Source organism: Petromyzon marinus, chromosome 69 (genome assembly GCF_048934315.1).
Source record: "Petromyzon marinus isolate PM22_M1 ecotype Great Lakes invasive population chromosome 69, UKy_Petmar_22M1.pri1.0, whole genome shotgun sequence".
NCBI classification, from domain to species: Eukaryota; Metazoa; Chordata; class Hyperoartia; order Petromyzontiformes; family Petromyzontidae; genus Petromyzon; species Petromyzon marinus.
The window spans coordinates 8,642,141-8,667,131 of record NC_133735.1 but is presented as its reverse complement, the minus strand read 5'-3'; the positions used below and the strand labels follow the sequence as shown (position 1 = coordinate 8,667,131).

The window sequence follows — 24,991 nt, the reverse complement described above, 5'->3', positions numbered from 1 at the left end:
ACCCCCGGGGGTCTACGTCTCTACCCCCGGGGTCCACGTCGCTACCCCCGGGGTCCCCGTCTCTACCCCCGGGGTCCACGTCTCTACCCCCGGGGTCCACGTCTCTACCCCCGGGGTCCCCGTCTCTACCCCCGGGGTCCCCATCTCTACTCCCGGGGTCCACGTCTCTACCCCCGGGATCTCCATCGCTACCCCCGGGATCTCCATCGCTACCCCCGGGGTCCACGTCTCTACCCCCGGGGTCCACGTCTCTACCCCCGGGGTCCACGTCTCTACCCCCGGGGTCCACGTCTCTACCCCCGGGGTCCACGTCACTCACCCCGGGGTCCACGTCTCTACCCCCGGGGTCCACGTCTCTACCCCCGGGGTCCACGTCTCTACCCCCGGGGTCCACGTCTCCACCCCCGGGGTCCACGTCTCTACCCCCGGGGTCCACGTCTCTACCCCCGGGGTCCACGTCACTCACCCCGGGGTCCACGTCTCTACCCCCGGGGTCCACGTCTCTACCCCCGGGGTCCACGTCTCTACCCCCGGGGTCCACGTCTCCACCCCCGGGGTCCCCGTCTCCACCCCCGGGATCCACGCCTCTACCCCCGGGGTCCACGTCTCTACCCCCGGGGTCCACTTCTCTACCCCCGGGGTCCCCGTCTCTACCCCCGGGGTCTCCGTCGCTACCCCCGGGGTCCACGTCGCTACCCCCGGGGTCCCCGTCTCTACCCCCGGGGTCCACGTCTCTACCCCCGGGGTCCACGTCGCTACCCCCGGGGTCTCCGTCTCTACCCCCGGGGTCCACGTCGCTACCCCCGGGGTCCACGTCTCTACCCCTGGGGTCCCCGCCGCTACCCCCGGGGTCCACGTCTCTACCCCTGGGGTCCCCGCCGCTACCCCCGGGGTCTCCGTCTCTACCCCCGGGGTCCACGTCGCTACCCCCGGGGTCCACGTCTCTACCCCTGGGGTCCCCGCCGCTACCCCCGGGGTCCACGTCTCTACCCCTGGGGTCCCCGCCGCTACCCCCGGGGACCCCCAAGCCGATGGACCCCAGGTCCCAGTTGGTGCGGCCGAGGTCTCTGTTGGCGCCCCCAAGGCCCCGGCCGTGCACCAGCGCCGGGCCCCTCTCGAGGTGGCCCCGGCCGAGGCTGCCGGCACGGCGTCGGGCCCCCGACAGCTGCCCCGGGTCTCCGTTGCCGGCACGGCGCCGGTCTCCACCGCTCGAGGTGCCAGCACCGCGGGAGGAGGCGGAGCGGGGGAGCGCGGTGGTGGTGGCGGTGGTGGTGGTGGTGGTGGTGAAGGTGGCGGTGGTGGCTGCGGTGGTGGTGGTGGTAGTGGTGAAGGTGGCGGTGGTGGCTGCGGTGGTGGTGGTGGTAGTGGTGGCGGCGGTGGTGGTGGCGGTGGTGGTGGTGGTGGCTGCGGTGGTGGTGGTGGCTGCGGTGGTGGTGGCAGCTGCTGCTGCGATGGTGGTGGTGGTGGCCACGGTGGTGGTGGTGGTGGCCACGGTGGTGGTGGTGGCCGCGGTGGTGGTGGTGGTGGCCACGGTGGTGGTGGTGGCCGCGGTGGTGGTGGTGGTGGCCACGGTGGTGGTGGTGGCTGCGGCTGCGGCTGCGGCTGCGGCGACGCCGCGTGCCGTGACGTTGTTGTGCTGGTTCGCCGGACGCACGGTGACCACCAGATTGTGACTGTTGGCCACCATCATGTCCGTCACCTGGTCCAGAGACTTGCCGGCGATGTCAATGCCGTTGACCTGGCGGCGAGAAACGGTGAAGTATGTACGGCGTCCAAAGCTCGACTTTGGTTTTTATTTTTTACGTCGCCAGCTACAACAAACTCTGGGTCTCTGTGTGGTGAGTCTGTGGGTGTCTGTGTGGTGAGTCTGTGGGTCTCTGTGTGGTGAGTCTGTGGGTCTCTGTGTGGTGAGTCTATGGGTCTCTGTGTGGTGAGTCTATGGGTCTCTGTGTGGTGAGTCTGTGGGTCTCTGTGTGGTGAGTCTGTGGGTCTCTGTGTGGTGAGTCTGTGGGTCTCTGTGTGGTGAGTCTGTGGGTCTCTGTGTGGTGAGTCTGTGGGTCTCTGTGTGGTGAGTCTGTGGGTCTCTGTGTGGTGAGTCTGTGGGTCTCTGTGTGGTGAGACTGTGGGTCTCTGTGTGATGAGTCTGTGGGTCTCTGTGTGGTGAGTCTGTGGGTCTCTGTGTGGTGAGTCTGTGGGTCTCTGTGTGATGAGTCTATGGGTCTCTGCTGTGTGAGTCTATGGGTTTCTGTGTGATGAGTCTATGGGTCTCTGCTGTGTGAGTCTATGGGCCTCTGCTGTGTGAGTCTATGGGTCTCTGCTGTGTGAGTCTATGGGGCTCTGCTGTGTGAGTCTATGGGTCTCTGCGTGAGTCTATGGGTCTGTGTGATGAGTCTATGGGTCTCTGTGTGATGAGTCTGTGGGTCTCTGTGTGGTGAGTCTATGGGTCTCTGTGTGATGAGTCTATGGGTCTCTGTGTGATGAGTCTATGGGTCTCTGTGTGATGAGTCTATGGGTCTCTGTGTGAGTCTATAGGTCTCTGTGTGATGAGTCTATGGGTCTCTGTGTGAGTCTATAGGTCTCTGTGTGATGAGTCTATGGGTCTCTGTGTGAGTCTATAGGTCTCTGTGTGATGAGTCTATGGGTCTCTGTGTGAGTCTATGGGTCTCTGTGTGATGAGTCTATGGGTCTCTGCGTGAGTCTATGGGTCTCTGCTGTGTGAGTCTATGGGTCTCTGTGTGATGAGTCTATGGGTCTCTGTGTGGTGAGTCTATGGGTCTCTGCGTGAGTCTATGCATGCTGAACTTATTTCGCAACGTAAGTAGCCAACCGTGCGTCTCGCCTTTCAAGTACTCTGCTCCCCCCCCCCTATCGCGTTGTTGAAGCGTGCTGACCCTGCACACCCCCCCCCCCCCCCCACCGACATCTGTGTCAAAGAGCTTAACAGGTCATCAGATTTCTCCTCCAGTACAAATACACATTCTAATTCTGAGCTGTGTATCAGAAGGCGACCCGTGCCATCGCTAATAACAGCAGCTCAAGTGGCTCATGATCATCATCATCATCATCGTCGGGAGGAAATGACAGATGCATAGACACCAATAGAGACCCATAGGGACACGTAGAGGATGCTGATATACACAGAGATCCACAGAGGTACGTAGAGACCCACAGACTAAAGCTAAACTATTTTTTTAATTTTAATCAGGGAAAGCCTCACTGAGCACTGTGGCTCTTTGTCAGAAGGCGACCTGGACCATCGCTAATGATAACAGCTCGACCACGTGGCTGATACCATCATCATCATCAGCACCACGTGGCTGATACCATCATCATCATCACCACGTGGCTGATACCATCATCATCATCACCACCACGTGGCTGATACCATCATCATCACCACGTGGCTGATACCATCATCATCATCATCACCACGTGGGTGATACCATCATCATCATCATCATCACGTGTAAGTGTGTAGCAGCAGCTCAACACTCTGAACGCGTGGTGACGTTGATTCTAAACGTGGAGGGGAAAACCCGGTGGATCCAGAGACAAATCCACGCAGTGACCACCACGGGGAGAGAGGAGAGAGACGCAGACTCCAAATCTACAGCAGCAGCAGCAGGCATCGTCAGGGTCGGGATCGAAGCCACGACCTCCTGTGTACCAGGCGAGGTAGTCAACATCTCATAGCCACCGTGATGATGAGAGAGAGAGAGAGACGCAGACTCCAAATATACAGCAGCAGCAGGCGTCGTCAGGGTCGGGATCGAAGCCACGACCTCCTGTGTACCCGGCGAGGTAGTCAACATCTCATAGCCACCACGTCGCCCCAGCTTTTTCGGTAAAGTCACGTTGAAGGGAAACAAGATAATAATAATATATATATAACAATAAAAATTCTCACGACGTTTCGACCGGAACACAAACGGTCGAAACGTCGTGAGAATTTTTTTTTATTGTTTCATATATATTTTATTATTTTATTGTTTCCCTTCAACGTGGTGACTTTACCGAAAGAGCTAAGAATATGAATTACTGCAGTCACGAAAGCTTTAAATCAAAATTTGTTAATTTTTGTTTATTTTCTCGTGAATCTATCCACGTGGACTTCGCCGAAAGCCATCGGGAAGGCGACCGTCCGTGTTTCGCGACGGAAACGTGTTTTTAATTTGTTAATTTTTGTTTTATTTTCTCGTGAATCTATCCACGTGGACTTCGCCGAAAGCCATCGGGGAAGTAGACCGTCCGTGTTTCGCGATGGAAACGTGTTTTTAATTTGTTAATTTTTGTTTTATTTTCTCGTGAATCTATCCACGTGGACTTCACCGAAAGCCATCGGGAAGGCGACCGTCCGTGTTTCGCGACGGAAACGTATTTTTAATTTGTTAATTTTTGTTTTATTTTCTCGTGAATCTATCCACGTGGACTTCGCCGAAAGCCATCGGGAAGGCGACCGTCCGTGTTTCGCGACGGAAACGTATTTTTAATTTGTTAATTTTTGTTTTATTTTCTCGTGAATCTATCCACGTGGACTTCGCCGAAAGCCATCGGGAAGGCGACCGTCGCCCGTGTTTCGCGACGGAAACGTGTTTTTAATTTGTTAATTTTTGTTTATTTTCTTTGTGAATCTATCCACGTGGACTTCACAGAAAGCCATCGGGAAGGCGACCGCCCGAGTTTCACGACGGAAACGTGTTTTTAATTTGTTAATTTTTGTTTTATTTTCTCGTGAATCTATCCACGTGGACTTCACCGAAAGCCATCGGGAAGGCGACCGTCGTCCGTGTTTCGCGACGGAAACGTGTTTTAAATTTGCTAATTTTTGTTTATTTTCTCGTGAATCTATCCACGTGGACTTCGCCGAAAGCCATCGGGGAAGGCGACCGTCGTCCGTGTTTCGCGACGGAAACGTATTTTAATTGTTAATTTTTGTTTTATTTTCTCGTGAATCTATCCACGTGGACTTCGCCGAAAGCCATCGGGGAAGGCGACCGTCCGAGTTTCACGACGGAAACGTGTTTTTAATTGTTAATTTTTGTTTATTTTCTCGTGAATCTATCCACGTGGACTTCGCCGAAAGCCATCGGGAAGGCGACCGCCCGAGTTTCACGACGGAAACGTGTTTTTAATTTGTTAATTTTTGTTTTATTTTCTCGTGAATCTATCCACGTGGACTTCACCGAAAGCCATCGGGAAGGCGACCGTCGTCCGTGTTTCGCGACGGAAACGTGTTTTAAATTTGCTAATTTTTGTTTATTTTCTCGTGAATCTATCCACGTGGACTTCGCCGAAAGCCATCGGGGAAGGCGACCGTCCGAGTTTCACGACGGAAACGTGTTTTTAATTGTTAATTTTTGTTTATTTTCTCGTGAATCTATCCACGTGGACTTCGCCGAAAGCCATCGGGAAGGCGACCGCCCGAGTTTCACGACGGAAACGTGTTTTTAATTTGTTAATTTTTGTTTTATTTTCTCGTGAATCTATCCACGTGGACTTCACCGAAAGCCATCGGGAAGGCGACCGTCGTCCGTGTTTCGCGACGGAAACGTGTTTTAAATTTGCTAATTTTTGTTTATTTTCTCGTGAATCTATCCACGTGGACTTCGCCGAAAGCCATCGGGGAAGGCGACCGTCCGAGTTTCACGACGGAAACGTGTTTTTAATTGTTAATTTTTGTTTATTTTCTCGTGAATCTATCCACGTGGACTTCGCCGAAAGCCATCGGGAAGGCGACCGCCCGAGTTTCACGACGGAAACGTGTTTTTAATTTGTTAATTTTTGTTTTATTTTCTCGTGAATCTATCCACGTGGACTTCACCGAAAGCCATCGGGAAGGCGACCGTCGTCCGTGTTTCGCGACGGAAACGTGTTTTTAATTTGTTAATTTTTGTTTATTTTCTCGTGAATCTATCCACGTGGACTTCACCGAAAGCCATCGGGAAGGCGACCGTCCGTGTTTCGCGACGGAAACGTGTTTTAAATTTGCTAATTTTTGTTTATTTTCTCGTGAATCTATCCACGTGGACTTCGCCGAAAGCCATCGGGGAAGGCGACCGTCCGAGTTTCACGACGGAAACGTGTTTTTAATTGTTAATTTTTGTTTATTTTCTCGTGAATCTATCCACGTGGACTTCGCCGAAAGCCATCGGGAAGGCGACCGCCCGAGTTTCACGACGGAAACGTGTTTTTAATTTGTTAATTTTTGTTTTATTTTCTCGTGAATCTATCCACGTGGACTTCACCGAAAGCCATCGGGAAGGCGACCGTCGTCCGTGTTTCGCGACGGAAACGTGTTTTTAATTTGTTAATTTTTGTTTATTTTCTCGTGAATCTATCCACGTGGACTTCACCGAAAGCCATCGGGAAAACCGCCGTCCGTGTTTCGCGACAGAAACGTGTTTTTAATTGTTAATTTTTGTTTTATTTTCCCGTGAATCTATCCACGTGGACTTCACTGAAAGCCATCGGGAAGGCGACCGTCCGAGTTTCACGACGGAAACGTGTTTTTAATTGTTAATTTTTGTTTTATTTTCTCGTGAATCTATCCACGTGGACTTCGCCGAAAGCCATCGGGGAAGGCGACCGTCGCCCGTGTTTCGCGACGGAAACGTGTTTTTAATTTGTTAATTTTTGTTTCATGTTCTCAGCTCTTTCGGTAAAAGTCACCACCACGTTGAAGGGGAAACAACAAGATAATAATAATAAAATACACATGTATATATAAAACAATGAAAAAATTCTCACGACGGTCGTCACATCATCGTCACACCCGATGACGGCCGTTTGCGCTAGGGTCGAAGCGTCGCGAGAATTTATTTTACCGTTTAACACACCGTGTTCGATTATAATCATGGTTTCCCTTCAACGTGGTGGTGGCTTTTACCGAAAAGGGCTGAGGGTATCGCATCGCTTCGAACCAAAATTCACCGCCCGTCACGGCAAAACCAAAGATATCTCCCCCTGGCGCCTCTTCAGGGCGAGCCGAGGTGTTGGCCACCGACACCGCGAGGGTGGCGGTGGCGGTGACGGTGTGTGTCCGGCACCACGCCCGGCCGCCTTTGTCTCCCCCGCTATTGGCGCGACGTCCGGCGCGACCGCACGCCGCGCCGGGTAACTCATCCGGGGCTGAGTCGACCTGGTGGTGGTGGTGGGGGGGGCGGGGGCGGGGGAGAGGCCCGGGAGCGGCACGGAGATCATCGCCGACCAGGGGGACTCTGCCGGGTTTCGTGGCGCAACGCGCCGACGCTTCGCCGCCGCTTCAACGCTTCGCCGACGCTTCGCCGCCGCTTCAACGCTTCGCCGACGCTTCGCCGCCGCTTCAACGCTTCGCCGCCGCTTCAACGCTTCACCGACGCTTCGCCGCCGCTTCAACGCTTCGCCGCCGCTTCAACGCTTCACCGACGCTTCGCCGCCGCTTCACCGCCGCTTCACCGCCGCTTCAACGCTTCACCGACGCTTCAACGCTTCACCGACGCTTCACCGACGCTTCAACGCTTCACCGCTGCTTCAACGCTTCACCACCGCTTCAACGCTTCACCACTGCTTCAACGCTTCACCGACGCTTCACCGCCGCTTCAACGCTTCGCCGCCGCTTCAACGCTTCGCCGCCGCTTCAACGCTTCACCGCTGCTTCAACGCTTTACCGCTGCTTCAATGCTTCACCGACGCTTCACCGCCGCTTCAACGCTTCACCGCCGCTTCACCACCGCTTCACCGCCGCTTCAACGCTTCACCGCCGCTTCACCACCGCTTCACCGCCGCTTCAACGCTTCACCGCCGCTTCGCCGCCGCTTCGCCGCCGCTTCACCGCCGCTTCGCCGCCGCACCTCGAGCACCTGGTCGTCGATGGCCAGCAGCCCCGTGGTGTGTGCCAGTCCCCCGTACAGCAGCCGCGAGATGAAGACGCCGGGCGGGGGCGGGGGCGGCGGGGGCGGCGAGGAGCTCCGGGGGCCCGGGGCCCCCCCCTCGCCGGGGGGGGGGGCCCCCCCCGCGCGGATGAAGAATCCCAGGGGGAGGGGGGCCCGGCCGGGCAGCGGCGGGCGGTGGAGACGGACGCGGCGGACGCTGGCGGGCAGAAGGTCCACGTCGATCACCGAGCACACTGGGCGGAAGTCCTGGGGGGCCGGGGGCGGGGAAGATGGAGAGGGAGATGGGGAGGGAGATGGGGAGAGAGATGGGGAGGGAGATGGGGAGGGAGATGGGGAGGGAGATGGGGAGGGAGATGGGGAGGGAGATGGGGAGATGGGGAGATGGGGAGAGATGGAGAGGGAGATGGGGAGAGAGATGGGGAGAGAGAGATGGGGAGAGAGAGATGGGGAGAGATGGGGGGAGAGATGGGGAGGGAGATGGGGAGAGAGAGATGGGGAGGGAGATGGGGAGGGAGATGGGGAGGGAGATGGGGAGGGAGATGGGGAGAGAGATGGGGAGAGAGAGATGGGGAGAGATGGGGGGAGAGATGGGGAGAGAGATGGGGAGGGAGATGGGGAGAGATGGGGGAGATGGGGAGAGATGGAGAGAGAGATGGAGAGAGAGATGGAGAGAGATGGAGAGAGATGGAGAGAGAGATGGAGAGAGAGATGGAGAGAGATGGAGAGAGATGGAGAGAGAGATGGAGAGAGATGGGGAGAGATGGAGAGAGAGATGGAGAGAGAGATGGAGAGAGATGGAGAGAGATGGAGAGAGAGATGGAGAGAGATGGGGAGAGAGATGGAGAGAGAGATGGAGAGAGATGGAAAGAGAGATGGGGAGAGATGGAGAGAGAGATGGGGAGAGAGATGGGGAGAGATGGAGGGAGATGGGGAGAGAGATGGGGAGAGAGATGGAGGGAGATAGATGGGGAGAGATGGGGAGAGAGATGGGGAGAGAGATGGGGAGGGAGATGGGGAGGGAGATGGGGAGAGAGATGGGGAGAGAGATGGAGAGAGATGGGGAGGGAGATGGGGAGAGAGATGGAGGGAGATGGGGAGAGAGATGGGGAGAGAGATGGAGAGAGAGATGGGGAGGGAGATGGGGAGGGAGATGGGGAGGGAGATGGGGAGGGAGATGGGGAGAGAGATGGAGATGGGGAGAGAGAAGGGGAGAGAGAGATGGGGAGGGAGATGGGGAGGGAGATGGGGAGGGAGCTGGGGAGATGGGGAGATGGGGAGAGATGGAGAGGGAGATGGGGAGAGAGATGGGAAGAGAGGGATGGGGAGAGATGGAGAGAGAGATGGGGAGAGAGATGGGGAGAGAGATGGGAAGAGATGGAGAGAGAGATGAGAAGAGATGGAGAGAGATGGAGAGAGATGGGGAGGGAGATGGGGAGAGAGATGGAGAGGGAGATGGGGAGAGAGATGGGGAGAGAGATGGGGAGAGAGATGGAGAGAGATGGAGAGAGAGATGGAGAGAGATGGAAAGAGAGATGGGGAGAGATGGAGAGAGAGATGGGGAGAGAGATGGGGAGAGATGGAGGGAGATGGGGAGAGAGATGGGGAGAGAGATGGAGGGAGATAGATGGGGAGAGATGGGAAGAGAGATGGAGGGAGAGAGATGGGGAGAGACACTGGGTTACAGGGAGCTAGGGAGGAGAGAGAGACACTGGGTTACAGGGAGAGAGGGAGGAGAGAGAGACACTGGGTTACAGGGAGCTAGGTGGGAGAGAGAGACACCGGGTTACAGGGAGAGAGGGAGGAGAGAGAGACACTGGGTTACAGGGAGAGAGGGACGAGAGAGAGACACTGGGTTACAGGGAGCTAGGGAGGAGAGAGAGACACGGGGTTACAGGGAGAGAGGGAGGAGAGAGAGACACGGGGTTACAGGGAGAGAGGGAGGAGAGAGAGACACTGGGTTACAGGGAGAGAGGGAGGAGAAAGAGACACCGGGTTACAGGGAGAGAGGGAGGAGAGAGAGACACTGGGTTACAGGGAGAGAGGGAGGAGAGAGAGACACGGGGTTACAGGGAGAGAGGGAGGAGAGAGAGACACGGGGTTACAGGGAGAGAGGGAGGAGAGAGAGACACCGGGTTACAGGGAGAGAGAGAGGAGAGAGAGACACCGGGTTACAGAGAGAGGGAGGAGAGAGAGAGACACCGGGTTACAGGGAGCTAGGGAGGAGAGAGAGACACTGGGTTACAGGGAGCTAGGGAGGAGAGAGAGACACTGGGTTACAGGGAGCTAGGGAGGAGAGAGAGACACCGGGTTACAGGGAGCTAGGGAGAAGAGAGAGACACTGGGTTACAGGGAGAGAGGGAGGAGAGAGAGACTGGGTTACAGGGAGCTAGGGAGGAGAGAAAGACACTGGGTTACAGGGAGAGAGGGAGGAGAGAGAGACACTGGGTTACAGGGAGAGAGGGAGGAGAGAGAGACACTGGGTTACAGGGAGAGAGGGAGGAGAGAGAGACACTGGGTTACAGGGAGAGAGGGAAGAGAGAGAGAGAGACACTGGGTTACAGGGAGCTAGGGAGGAGAGAGAGACACCGGATTACAGGGAGAGAGGGAGGAGAGAGAGACACTGGGTCATAGGGAGCTAGGGAGGAGAGAGAGACACCGGGTTACAGGGAGAGAGGGAGGAGAGAGAGAGACTGGGTTACAGGGAGCTAGGGAGGAGAGAGAGAGACTGGGTTACAGGGAGCTAGGGAGGAGAGAGAGACACTGGGTTACAGGGAAAGAGGGAGGAGAGAGAGACACCGGGTTACAGGGAGCTAGGGAGGAGAGAGAGACACTGGGTTACAGGGAGAGAGGGAGGAGAGAGAGAGACACTGGGTTACAGGGAGAGAGGGAGGAGAGAGAGACACCGGGTTACAGGGAGAGAGGGAGGAGAGAGAGACACCGGGTTACAGGGAGAGAGGGAGGAGAGAGAGACACCGGGTTACAGGGAGAGAGGGAGGAGAGAGAGACACTGGGTTACAGGGAGAGAGGGAGGAGAGAGAGACACCGGGTTACAGGGAGAGAGGGAGGAGAGAGAGAGATATTCAGGGAGAGCGAGCGAGCGAGCGAGAGTTCGCGAGGCTGTCCGGAGTTTTGGGGAGACAAAGGCGGCCGTGCGTGGGTGCGTGCTGGTGGGGTCGGAGGCGGTGCGGGTGGTGGTGGTGGTGGGGGAGCCGGGGGAGCGGCGGCCTCACCAGGGGCCGCCCGATGTCCCGGTGGGGCCGAGGCCGTTGGCTCGCCGTGCCCTGTGCCCTGAGGACGGCGAATCCTCTCCTCCTGCGCGGCAAGGAGCCACCCCCCTGCGCCGAGCTCTGTGGCTCGTCTGCAGCGGCAGCCACAGGCAGAGGAGGGAGGTGGTGGTGAGGGAGGGAGGGAGGGAGGGAAGGAGGGAGGGAAGGTCACCCGAGTGGAACCCAACCAACGCGGGCTTGAAGGGCACGGCCCGGCCGCAATCGGCCCGTTATTTCTAGTCCTAGCGCTGGCCAGAGGCAGGGCTCCTTTAGGGCCTGGTCCTCACCGCCAGCGTCAGACCAGAAGGCGAACGGTACAAGGACAATGCACGATCAGAGCATGCGCCGTATACGTCAGGCATGGGCAAAGTACGGCTCCTTAATCCAGCCCACCGAACTTGTCCGAATAGTATTATTATTATTATTAAATTAAATTTTGCCTTTCTCCTGTAATGCCCCCCATTTCCCCAGTAGATGGCGCACTTTGACAGGGAGTGTGGCGTATAGGGCCACCTGTTAAAAGGGGCAAAATCCTTTCACGTAATGATTTTTTAACACGTCATTCGTATTTAGTTCACACAAACGCTACCGTCCATCTGTTTCCTGGCCCGGCACCTCCGTCAAATTTTAGTACCCATTGCGGCCCGCGAGTCAAAAGATTTGCCCACCCCTGGCATATGTCGTGGTGAGCAGCAGCTAGATCATGGGACACCTTTTCGCCAGCATCAAAGAAACCAAAAAGGTAACAGGAACTAGTTGTTGTAGCCTTGCGGCAATGGAACAGGTGTTAGTAATAGGTTTTACCCTTTTAACTGGCACAAAAACTGACACCTTTATTCAAGGCATCATGTTTGCAATGACCACAACACAAGCAGTCAAAATGCAAACAAAAGAGACAACTCTGATAATGATGATGGCACTGTCCTTGAATTTGATTGGTCCACACCCGAGACGGCTTTTCTTAGAGCCTAGTCTCCACTGGTGTTGGACCAGAAGACGCCAAAAGGCGTACAACTCAAAAAACAGCGCACTATCAGAGTATTGAGGGCTCGGGGTGACCATTTACATTATGAGACCTCCTTTGCCAGTAACAAGATATAGAAATAGGTTTTACCCTTTTAACTGTACGCCTTTTGGCGTCTTCTGGTCCAACACCAGTGGAGAGACTAAGGGCTCTAAGAAAAGCCGTCTCGGGTGTGGACCAATCAAATTCAAGGACAGTGCCAATATTATTATCAGAGTTGTCTCTTTTGTTTGCATTTTGACTGCTTGTGTTGTGGCTATTGCAAACATGATGCCTTGAATAAAGGTGTCAGTTTTTGTGCCAGTTAAAAGGGTAAAACCTATTACTATATCTTGTTACTGGCAAAGGAGGTCTCATGATGTAAAGAACAGGTGTTGTTAATATTCTTGGTTCTTTCGGTAAAGTCACGTTGAAGGGAAACAATAAAAGAATAAAATATATTATTTTGTTGTTTCCCTTCAACGTGACTTTACCGAAAGAACCAAGAATATGAATCACTGCAGTCACGAAAGCTTTAAATCAAAATTTAACAGGTGTTGCGTTAAGATGTTCAAACACCAAATAGTAGCTTTCGCAAGGAATCAAGTTGCTGCATTGACCACGCACGCAGTAATTGTCGTGAACATGCACAACAAATATGCTCTGATAATAACAATAATAATATGATGCACTGTCATTGAAACAGATTGGCCTATGCCAGAGACAGTCTTCTTGTCCAGATCCCTCAAGGATCCGTCATGGATAGTAGACAGGCCGGCATAAATGTTTCAAACCAGTTCAGACATTCCATAGGAAGGGTTCACGTTTCGCAAGCGTGAGGGGCAGCTCAGCCTCCCAATGGACACGCGGTACCGGTCCAGCTCCCGACAAAGGGGTGGCAGCCTCTCCCTCCTCCACAACAGTGAACTTTCCCCGTCGCCATCCGCACAGCAATTTTCCTGCCGTTTCTGGTGGGTCGCCCCTCCCCCCCCCAACCCAACCCACCCTACCAAACCGAAACGAGAGGCAGCTCAGCCTCCCTGCGGACACGCGGTACCAGTCCAGCTCCTGACAAGACGAACGGCGGCCTCTCCCTCCTCCACAACAGTGAACATTCCCCGTCGCCATCCGAACGGCAATTTCCCTGCCCTTTCTGGAGGGTCGTCCATCCCTCACCCAACCCAACCCACCCTACAAAATCGACACGGGCGGCGGCTCAGCCTCCCTACGGACACGCGGTACCAGTCCAGCTCCTGACAGAGCAACGGTAGCCTCTCCCTCCTCCATAAAAACGAACGTTCCCCCATCGCCAACTGCACAGCGGTTCCCTGCGGTCTCAAGAGGTTCGCCCCCCCCCCTAACCTGACCCGACCCACCCTACGAAACCGAAACGAGAGGCAACTCAGCCTCCCTGCGGACACGCGGTACCGGTCCAGCTCCTGACAGAGCAACGGTAGCCTCTCCCTCCTCCATAAAAACGAACATTCCCCCATCGCCAACTGCACAGCGGTTCCCTGCGGTCTCAAGAGGTTCGCCCCCCCCCTAACCTGACCCGACCCACCCTACCAAACCGAAACGAGAGGCAACTCAGTCTCACTACGGACACGCGGTACTGGTCCAGCTCCTGACAAGACGAACGGCGGCCTCTCCCTCCTCCACGACAGTGAACATTCCCCGTCGCCATCCGAACGGCAATTTCCCTGCCCTTTCTTGAGCGTCGTCCCTCCCTCCCTCACCCAACCCAACCCACCCTACAAAATCGACACGGGCGGCGGCTCAGCCTCCCTACGGACACGCGGTACCGGTCCAGCTCCTGACAGAGCAACGGTAGCCTCTCCCTCCTCCATAACAGTGAACATTCCCCCCATCGCCAACTGCACAGCGGTTCCCTGCGGTCTCAAGAGGTTCGCCCCCCCCCCCCCACCCAACCTGACCCAACCCACCCTACCAAACCGAAACGAGAGGCAACTCAGCCTCCCTGCGGACACGCGGTACCGGTCCAGCTCCTGACAGAGCAACGGTAGCCTCTCCCTCCTCCATAACAGTGAACATTCCCCCCATCGCCAACTGCACAGCGGTTCCCTGCGGTCTCAAGAGGTTCGCCCCCCCCCCCACCCAACCTGACCCAACCCACCCTACCAAACCGAAACGAGAGGCAACTCAGCCTCCCTGCGGACACGCGGTACCGGTCCAGCTCCTGACAGAGCAACGGTAGCCTCTCCCTCCTCCATAACAGTGAACATTCCCCCCATCGCCAACTGCACAGCGGTTCCCTGCGGTCTCAAGAGGTTCGCCCCCCCCCCCCACCCAACCTGACCCAACCCACCCTACCAAACCGAAACGAGAGGCAACTCAGCCTCCCTGCGGACACGCGGTACTGGTCCAGCTCCTGACAGAGCAACGGTAGCCTCTCCCTCCTCCATAACAGTGAACATTCCCCCCATCGCCAACTGCACAGCGGTTCCCTGCGGTCCCAAGAGGTTCGCCCCCCCCCCCCACCCAACCTGACCCAACCCACCCTACCAAACCGAAACGAGAGGCAACTCAGTCTCGCTACGGACACGCGGTACCGGTCCAGCTCCTGACAGAGCAACGGTAGCCTCTCCCTCCTCCTCCTCCTCCTCCTCCTCCACAACAGCGAACGTTCCCCCATCGCCGACCGCACGGAAGTTTCCGGACATTTTACGGAGGGTCAACCCCGCCTCCCGCCTCCCGCCCCCGGCCCCCCGGCCTCCCCACGGACACGCGCCAGGCCAGGTGCACGCTCCCACCGCCGCGCTGCAGGACGAGCCGGAGCAGGGGAGCGGCGCGAGCCACGGCGCAGCGCAGCCGCTCGTCGCTGGTGAGTGGCAGCAGCTCGCCCTGCGCGTCCGCAAACGCCAATGCCAGGCGCGGCGCCGGCAAAGGGGAGCTGCCGGCGGCGGCGGCGGCGGCGGGCGGCGGCGGCAACGGGGGGCCGACCGGGCAGGGGGAGACGCCGACGCCGGTGCCGGCGACGCCGGCGACGCCGTGGAGAGAGAGCACCAGGGCCGAGAAGTCGCCCAGGCGGAGGGGAGAGGCACGGCTCACGGAGAAGCGGCGGAACTCGGCCTCGTACTGCCGTGGTTGTGGTGGTGGGGGGGGGGGGTGGGTAGAGACAACATCGCCGTCACCGGCATCGTCTCTGTGTGGTGAGTCTCTGTGGGTCTCTGTGTGGTGAGTCTCTGTGGGTCTCTGTGTGGTGAGTCTGTGGGTCTCTGTGTGGTGAGTCTGTGGGTCTCTGTGTGGTGAGTCTGTGTGGGTCTCTGTGTGGTGAGTCTGTGTGGGTCTCTGTGGGGTGAGTCTGTGGGTCTCTGTGTGGTGAGTCTGTGGGGTCTCTGTGTGGTGAGTCTGTGGGGTCTCTGTGTGGTGAGTCTGTGGGGTCTCTGTGTGGTGAGTCTGTGGGGACGCTGTGTGGTGAGTCTATGGGTCTCTGTGTGGTGAGTCTGTGGGTCTCTTGTGTGGTGAGGCTGTGGGTCTCTGTGTGGTGAGTCTGTGGGTCTCTGTGTGGTGAGTCTGTGGGGTCTCTGTGTGGTGAGTCTGTGGGTCTCTGTGTGGTGAGTCTGTGGGTCTCTGTGTGGTGAGTCTATGGGTCTCTGTGTGGTGAGTCTGTGGGTCTCTTGTGTGGTGAGTCTGTGGGTCTCTGTGTGGTGAGTCTCTGTGGGTCTCTGTGTGGTGAGTCTGTGGGTCTCTGTGTGGTGAGTCTGTGGGTCTCTGTGTGGTGGGTCTGTGGGTCTCTGTGTGGTGAGTCTGTGGGTCTCTGTGTGGTGAGTCTCTGTGGGTCTCTGTGTGGTGAGTCTGTGGGTCTCTGTGTGGTGAGTCTATGGGTCTCTGTGTGGTGAGTCTGTGGGTCTCTGTGTGGTGAGTCTGTGGGTCTCTGTGTGGTGAGTCTGTGGGTCTCTGTGTGGTGAGTCTATGCGTCTCTGTGTGGTGAGTCTGTGGGTCTCTGTGTGGTGAGTCTGTGGGTCTCTGTGTGGTGAGTCTGTGGGTCTCTGTGTGGTGAGTCTGTGGGTCTCTGTGTGGTGAGTCTGTGGGTCTCTGTGTGGTGAGTCTGTGGGTCTCTGTGTGGTGAGTCTGTGGGTCTCTGTGTGGTGAGTCTCTGTGGGTCTCTGTGTGGTGAGTCTGTGGGTCTCTGTGTGGTGAGTCTCTGTGGGTCTCTGTGTGGTGAGTCTGTGGGGTCTCTGTGTGGTGAGTCTGTGGGGTCTCTGTGTGGTGAGTCTGTGGGGTCTCTGTGTGGTGAGTCTGTGGATCTCTGTGTGGTGAGTCTGTGGGTCTCTGTGTGGTGAGTCTGTGGGTCTCTGTGTGGTGAGTCTGTGGGTCTCTGTGTGGTGAGTCTGTGGGGACGCTGTGTGGTGAGTCTATGGGTCTCTGTGTGGTGAGTCTGTGGGTCTCTGTGTGGTGAGTCTGTGGATCTCTGTGTGGTGAGTCTGTGGGTCTCTGTGTGGTGAGTCTGTGGGTCTCTGTGTGGTGAGTCTGTGGGTCTCTGTGTGGTGAGTCTGTGGGGACGCTGTGTGGTGAGTCTATGGGTCTCTGTGTGGTGAGTCTGTGGGTCTCTTGTGTGGTGAGGCTGTGGGTCTCTGTGTGGCGAGTCTGTGGGTCTCTGTGTGGTGAGTCTGTGGGGTCTCTGTGTGGTGAGTCTGTGGGTCTCTGTGTGGTGAGTCTGTGGGTCTCTGTGTGGTGAGTCTATGGGTCTCTGTGTGGTGAGTCTGTGGGTCTCTTGTGTGGTGAGTCTGTGGGTCTCTGTGTGGTGAGTCTCTGTGGGTCTCTGTGTGGTGAGTCTGTGGGTCTCTGTGTGGTGAGGCTGTGGGTCTCTGTGTGATGAGTCTATGGGTCTCTGTGTGGTGAGTCTGTGTGGGTCTCTGTGTGGTGAGTCTGTGTGGGTCTCTGTGGGGTGAGTCTGTGGTTCTCTGTGTGGTGAGTCTGTGGGGTCTCTGTGTGGTGAGTCTGTGGGGTCTCTGTGTGGTGAGTCTGTGGGGTCTCTGTGTGGTGAGTCTGTGGATCTCTGTGTGGTGAGTCTGTGGGTCTCTGTGTGGTGAGTCTGTGGGTCTCTGTGTGGTGAGTCTGTGGGGACGCTGTGTGGTGAGTCTATGGGTCTCTGTGTGGTGAGTCTGTGGGTCTCTTGTGTGGTGAGGCTGTGGGTCTCTGTGTGGTGAGTCTGTGGGTCTCTGTGTGGTGAGTCTGTGGGGTCTCTGTGTGGTGAGTCTGTGGGTCTCTGTGTGGTGAGTCTGTGGGTCTCTGTGTGGTGAGTCTATGGGTCTCTGTGTGGTGAGTCTGTGGGTCTCTTGTGTGGTGAGTCTGTGGGTCTCTGTGTGGTGAGTCTCTGTGGGTCTCTGTGTGGTGAGTCTGTGGGTCTCTGTGTGGTGAGTCTGTGGGTCTCTGTGTGGTGGGTATGTGGGTCTCTGTGTGGTGAGTCTGTGGGTCTCTGTGTGGTGAGTCTCTGTGGGTCTCTGTGTGGTGAGTCTGTGGGTCTCTGTGTGGTGAGTCTATGGGTCTCTGTGTGGTGAGTCTGTGGGTCTCTGTGTGGTGAGTCTGTGGGTCTCTGTGTGGTGAGTCTGTGGGTCTCTGTGTGGTGAGTCTATGCGTCTCTGTGTGGTGAGTCTGTGGGTCTCTGTGTGGTGAGTCTGTGGATCTCTGTGTGATGCGTCTATGGGTCTCTGTGTGGTGAGTCTGTGGATCTCTGTGTGGTGAGTCTGTGGGTCTCTGTGTGGTGAGTCTGTGGGTCTCTGTGTGGTGAGTCTGTGGGTCTCTGTGTGGTGAGTCTGTGGATCTCTGTGTGATGCGTCTATGGGTCTCTGTGTGGTGAGTCTGTGGATCTCTGTGTGGTGAGTCTGTGGGTCTCTGTGTGGTGAGTCTGTGGGTCTCTGTGTGGTGAGTCTGTGGGTCTCTGTGTGGTGAGTCTGTGGATCTCTGTGTGGTGAGTCTGTGGGTCTCTGTGTGGTGAGTCTGTGGGTCTCTGTGTGGTGAGTCTGTGGGTCTCTGTGTGGTGAGTCTGTGGGTCTCTGTGTGGTGAGTCTATGGGTCTCTGTGTGGTGTGTCTGTGGATCTCTGTGTGGTGAGTCTGTGGGTCTCTGTGTGGTGAGTCTGTGGGTCTCTGTGTGGTGAGTCTATGGGTCTCTGTGTGGTGAGTCTCTGGGTCTCTGTGTGGTGAGTCTGTGGGTCTCTGTGTGGTGAGTCTGTGGGTCTCTGTGTGGTGAGTCTGTGGGTCTCTGTGTGGTGAGTCTGTGGGTCTCTGTGTAGTGAGTCTGTGGGTCTCTGTGTGGTGAGTCTGTGGGTCTCTGCGTGGTGAGTCTGTGGGTCTCTGCGTGGCGAGTCTGTGGGTCTCTGTGTGGTGAGTCTATGGGTCTCTGTGTGTTGAGTCTGTGGGTCTCTGTGTGGTGAGTCTATGGGTCTCTGTGTGGTGAGTCTATGGGTCTCTGTGTGGTGAGTCTGTGGGTCTCTGTGTGGTGAGTCTGCGGGTCTCTGTGTGGTGAGTCTATGGGTCTCTGTGTGGTGAGTCTATGGGTCTCTGTGTGGTGAGTCTGTGGGTCTCTGTGTGGTGAGTCTGTGGGTCTCTGTGTGATGCGTCTATGGGTCTCTGTGTGGTGAGTCTGTGGGTCTCTGTGTGGTGAGTCTGTGGGTCTCTGTGTGGTGAGTCTGTGGGTCTCTGTGTGGTGAGTATGTGGGTCTCTGTGTGGTGAGTCTATGGGTCTCTGTGTGGTGAGTCTCTGGGTCTCTGTGTGGTGAGTCTGTGGGTCTCTGTGTGGTGAGTCTGTGGGTCTCTGTGTGGTGAGTCTGTGGGTCTCTGTGTGGTGAGTCTATGGGTCTCTGTGTGGTGAGTCTGTGGATCTCTGTGTGGTGAGTCTGTGGGTCTCTGTGTGGTGAGTCTGTGGGTCTCTGTGTGGTGAGTCTATGGGTCTCTGTGTGGTGAGTCTCTGGGTCTCTGTGTGGTGAGTCTGTGGGTCTCTGTGTGGTGAGTCTATGGGTCTCTGTGTGGTGAGTCTGTGGGTCTCTGTGTGGTGAGTCTGTGGGTCTCTGTGTGGTGAGTCTGTGGGTCTGTGTGGTGAGTCTGTGGGTCTCTGTGTGGGTGAGTCTATGGGTCTGTGTGATGAGTCTATGGGTCTCTCTGTGTGCTGAGTCTGTGGGTCTCTATGTGGTGAGTCTATGGGTCTCTGTGTGGTGAGTCTGTGGGTCTCTATCATTCAGGTGTCAGCACTGACATCACCAGTAAACACCACTGCTATCATCAGCAGCTCAATGTTGATAATGCTGATGATGATGTCAATGCTGATGATGATGTCAATGCTGATGATGATGCGCTAATCAGCATCATAAACATCATCAGCACCAACATCATCACCACCACCAGCATCAGCAGCGTTAACTTCATCATCAGCATCAGCATTGACATTTTCATTAGCATGACCCTCATTATAACCATCATCAAAATTTACATTGGTAGCACATCAGCATCATCAGCATCAGCTATCATCACAGGCAGCACCAGTAACATCGTCATCAGCAGCAGCAGAATTATCACCAACATCAGCAGCATCAACATCATCATCAGTAGCAGCTGCAGCAGCGATAAATCATCAGCAGAAACATCCCCACCAACATCATTATCATATTTAACATCATCAGGAGCATTAACATCATCACAATCACAGTAACATTAATACCATCACTGTGACATTAATACCATCACTGTGACATTAATACCATCACTGTGACATTAATACCATCACTGTGACATTAATACCATCACTGTAACATTAATACCATCAATGTGACATTAATACCATCACTGTAACATTAATACCATCACTGTGACATTAATACCATCACTGTGACATTAATACCATCACTGTGACATTAATACCATCACTGTGACATTAATACCATCACTGTGACATTAATACCATCACAGTGACATTAATACCATCACAGTGACATTAATACCATCACTGTGACATTAATACCATCACTGTGACATTAATACCATCACAGTGACATTAATACCATCACTGTGACATTAATACCATCACAGTGACATTAATACCATCACTGTGACATTAATACCATCACTGTGACATTAATACCATCACTGTGACATTAATACCATCACTGTGACATTAATACCATCACTGTGACATTAATACCATCACAGTGACATTAATACCATCACAGTGACATTAATACCATCACTGTGACATTAATACCATCACTGTGACATTAATACCATCACTGTGACATTAATACCATCACTGTGACATTAATACCATCACTGTGACATTAATACCATCACTGTGACATTAATACCATCACAGTGACATTAATACCATCACTGTGACATTAATACCATCACTGTGACATTAATACCATCACTGTGACATTAATACCATCACAGTGACATTAATACCATCACAGTGACATTAATACCATCACAGTGACATTAATACCATCACTGTAACATTAATACCATCAATGTGACATTAATACCATCACTGTGACATTAATACCATCACTGTGACATTAATACCATCACTGTGACATTAATACCATCACTGTGACATTAATACCATCACAGTGACATTAATACCATCACTGTGACATTAATACCATCACTGTGACATTAATACCATCACTGTGACATTAATACCATCACTGTGACATTAATACCATCACTGTGACATTAATACCATCACTGTGACATTAATACCATCACAGTGACATTAATACCATCACTGTGACATTAATACCATCACTGTGACATTAATACCATCACAGTGACATTAATACCATCACTGTGACATTAATACCATCACTGTGACATTAATACCATCACTGTGACATTAATACCATCACTGTGACATTAATACCATCACAGTGACATTAATACCATCACTGTGACATTAATACCATCACTGTGACATTAATACCATCACAGTGACATTAATACCATCACTGTGACATTAATACCATCACTGTGACATTAATACCATCACTGTGACATTAATACCATCACAGTGACATTAATACCATCACTGTGACATTAATACCATCACTGTGACATTAATACCATCACAGTGACATTAATACCATCACTTTGACATAAATACCATCACTGTGACATTAATACCATCACTGTGACATTAATACCATCACTGTGACATTAATACCATCACTGTGACATTAATACCATCACTGTGACATTAATACCATCACTGTGACATTAATACCATCACTGTGACATTAATACCATCACTGTGACATTAATACCATCACTGTGACATTAATACCATCACAGTGACATTAATACCATCACTGTGACATTAATACCATCACAGTGACATTAATACCATCACTGTAACATTAATACCATCACAGTGACATTAATACCATCACAGTGACATTAATACCATCACTGTGACATTAATACCATCACAGTGACATTAATACCATCACTGTGACATTAATACCATCACTGTGACATTAATACCATCACTGTGACATTAATACCATCACTGTGACATTAATACCATCACTGTGACATTAATACCATCACTGTGACATTAATACCATCACTGTGACATTAATACCATCACTGTGACATTAATACCATCACTGTAACATTAATACCATCAGAGTGACATTAATACCATCACTGTGACATTAATACCATCACTGTGACATTAATACCATCACTGTGACATTAATACCATCACTGTAACATTAATACCATCACTGTGACATTAATACCATCACTGTGACATTAATACCATCACTGTAACATTAATACCATCACAGTGACATTAATACCATCACTGTGACATTAATACCATCACTGTAACATTAATACCATCACTGTAACATTAATACCATCACTGTGACATTAATACCATCACTGTGACATTAATACCATCACTGTGACATTAATACCATCACAGTGACATTAATACCATCACTGTGACATTAATACCATCACAGTGACATTAATACCATCACAGTGACATTAATACCATCACTGTGACATTAATACCATCACTGTGACATTAATACCATCACTGTAACATTAATACCATCACAGTGACATTAATACCATCACTGTAACATTAATACCATCACAGTGACATTAATACCATCACTGTGACATTAATACCATCACTGTGACATTAATACCATCACTGTGACATTAATACCATCACTGTGACATTAATGCCATCACTGTGACATTAATACCATCACTGTGACATTAATACCATCACTGTGACATTAATACCATCACTGTAACATTAATGCCATCACAGTGACATTAATACCATCACTGTAACATTAATACCATCACTGTGACATTAATACCATCACTGTGACATTAATACCATCACTGTGACATTAATACCATCACTGTGACATTAATACCATCACAGTGACATTAATACCATCACTGTGACATTAATACCATCACTGTGACATTAATACCATCACTGTAACATTAATACCATCACTGTGACATTAATACCATCACTGTGACATTAATACCATCACTGTGACATTAATACCATCACTGTGACATTAATACCATCACTGTAACATTAATACCATCACAGTGACATTAATACCATCACTGTGACATTAATACCATCACTGTGACATTAATACCATCACTGTGACATTAATACCATCACTGTAACATTAATACCATCACTGTAACATTAATACCATCACTGTAACATTAATACCATCACAGTGACATTAATACCATCACTGTGACATTAATACCATCACTGTGACATTAATACCATCACTGTGACATTAATACCATCACTGTGACATTAATACCATCACTGTGACATTAATACCATCACTGTAACATTAATACCATCACAGTGACATTAATACCATCACTGTGACATTAATACCATCACTGTAACATTAATGCCATCACAGTGACATTAATACCATCACTGTAACATTAATACCATCACAGTGACATTAATACCATCACTGTGACATTAATACCATCACAGTGACATTAATACCATCACTGTGACATTAATACCATCACTGTAACATTAATACCATCACTGTGACATTAATACCATCACTGTGACATTAATACCATCACTGTGACATTAATACCATCACAGTGACATTAATACCATCACAGTGACATTAATACCATCACTGTAACATTAATACCATCACAGTGACATTAATACCATCACTGTAACATTAATACCATCACTGTGACATTAATATTCAGCAGCAGCATGAGAAGCAAGATCGCCACCCGCAGCATGAACGTGCACCGGCATCATCAGCATCATGATCAGCATCATCATCATTATCTGCATCATCAGCATGATTATCAGCATCATCAGCATCATTAGCATCATCAGCATCATCAGCAGCATCATTATCAGCATCACCATCAGCAGCAGCATCATCATCAGCATCATTATCAGCATCATCAGCAGCATCATTATCATCAGCAGCAGCAGCATCATTATCAGCAGCATCATCAGCAGCATCATTATCAGCATCACCATCAGCAGCATCATCATCAGCATCATTATCAGCATCACCATCAGCAGCATCATCATCAGCATCATTATCAGCATCACCATCAGCATCATCAGCAGCATCATTATCATCAGCAGCAGCATCATTATTAGCAGCATCATCATCACCACCACCACCATCATCATCAGCACCACCACCATCATCATCATCAGCACCACCACCATCATCAGCAGCATCATCATCATCAGCACCACCACCACCACCATCATCAGCACCACCACCACCATCATCATCAGCACCACCACCACCATCATCATCAGCACCACCACCATCATCATCATCAGCACCACCACCACCATCATCAGCACCACCACCACCACCATCATCAGCACCATTATCATCATCAGCACCACCACCATCATCATCAGCACCACCACCATCAGCACCACCACCATCATCATCATCAGCAGCATCATCATCAGCACCACCACCACCATCATCAGCAGCACCACCACCATCAGCACCACCACCATCATCATCAGCATCATCATCATCAGCACCACCACCACCATCATCAGCACCACCACCACCACCACCATCAGCACCACCACCATCAGCACCACCACCATCACCACCACCACCATCACCACCACCATCACCACCACCACCATCAGCACCACCACCACCACCATCACCACCACCACCACCATCAGCACCACCACCACCACCATCAGCACCACCATCAGCACCACCATCAGCACCACCATCAGCACCACCATCACCACCACCACCACCATCAGCACCATCACCACCACCATCACCACCACCACCATCACCACCACCACCATCACCACCACCATCACCACCACCACCATCACCACCACCATCACCACCACCATCACCACCACCACCACCATCACCACCATCACCACCACCACCATCAGCACCACCATCACCACCACCACCACCATCAGCACCACCACCACCATCAGCACCACCACCATCACCACCACCACCATCACCACCACCATCAGCACCACCACCATCAGCACCACCACCACCATCAGCACCACCACCACCATCACCACCACCACCACCTTGCTCTTCACCTCCACCACGTCGGAGGCGCGAGCCGACTTCACGTTGCTCCGCGCCATCTCCCTCACACTCACGGGGGTAGAGGGGAGGGGGAAGGGGGGAGGGGTAGAGGGGAGGGGGGTAGAGGGGGGGTAGTGAGAGAGGGGGGGTAGAGAGAGGGGGGGGGCGACACGTGCCTGGCGCGTGCCGCCCCCCCCACCCTTCACGCCGTGCGCGGTGACGTCTTGACGCCC

The 24,991-nt window shown here is 53.0% G+C and overlaps 1 protein-coding gene across 1 annotated transcript; it reads right to left on the bottom strand.

The window, feature by feature from the left end:
• Positions 1 to 7: 7 nt before the first annotated feature.
• On the bottom strand, positions 8 to 24,817 carry LOC142906737 (uncharacterized; the record flags this gene model as incomplete). Its single annotated transcript, XM_076055131.1, has 5 exons — positions 24,758 to 24,817; positions 14,912 to 15,236; positions 11,102 to 11,229; positions 7,830 to 8,117; positions 8 to 1,738 (listed from the first exon to the last, which is right to left on the bottom strand). Coding segments are annotated over exons 1-5 (2,532 nt in total), but the record flags the coding sequence as incomplete, so codon positions are not given.
• Positions 24,818 to 24,991: the final 174 nt, after the last annotated feature.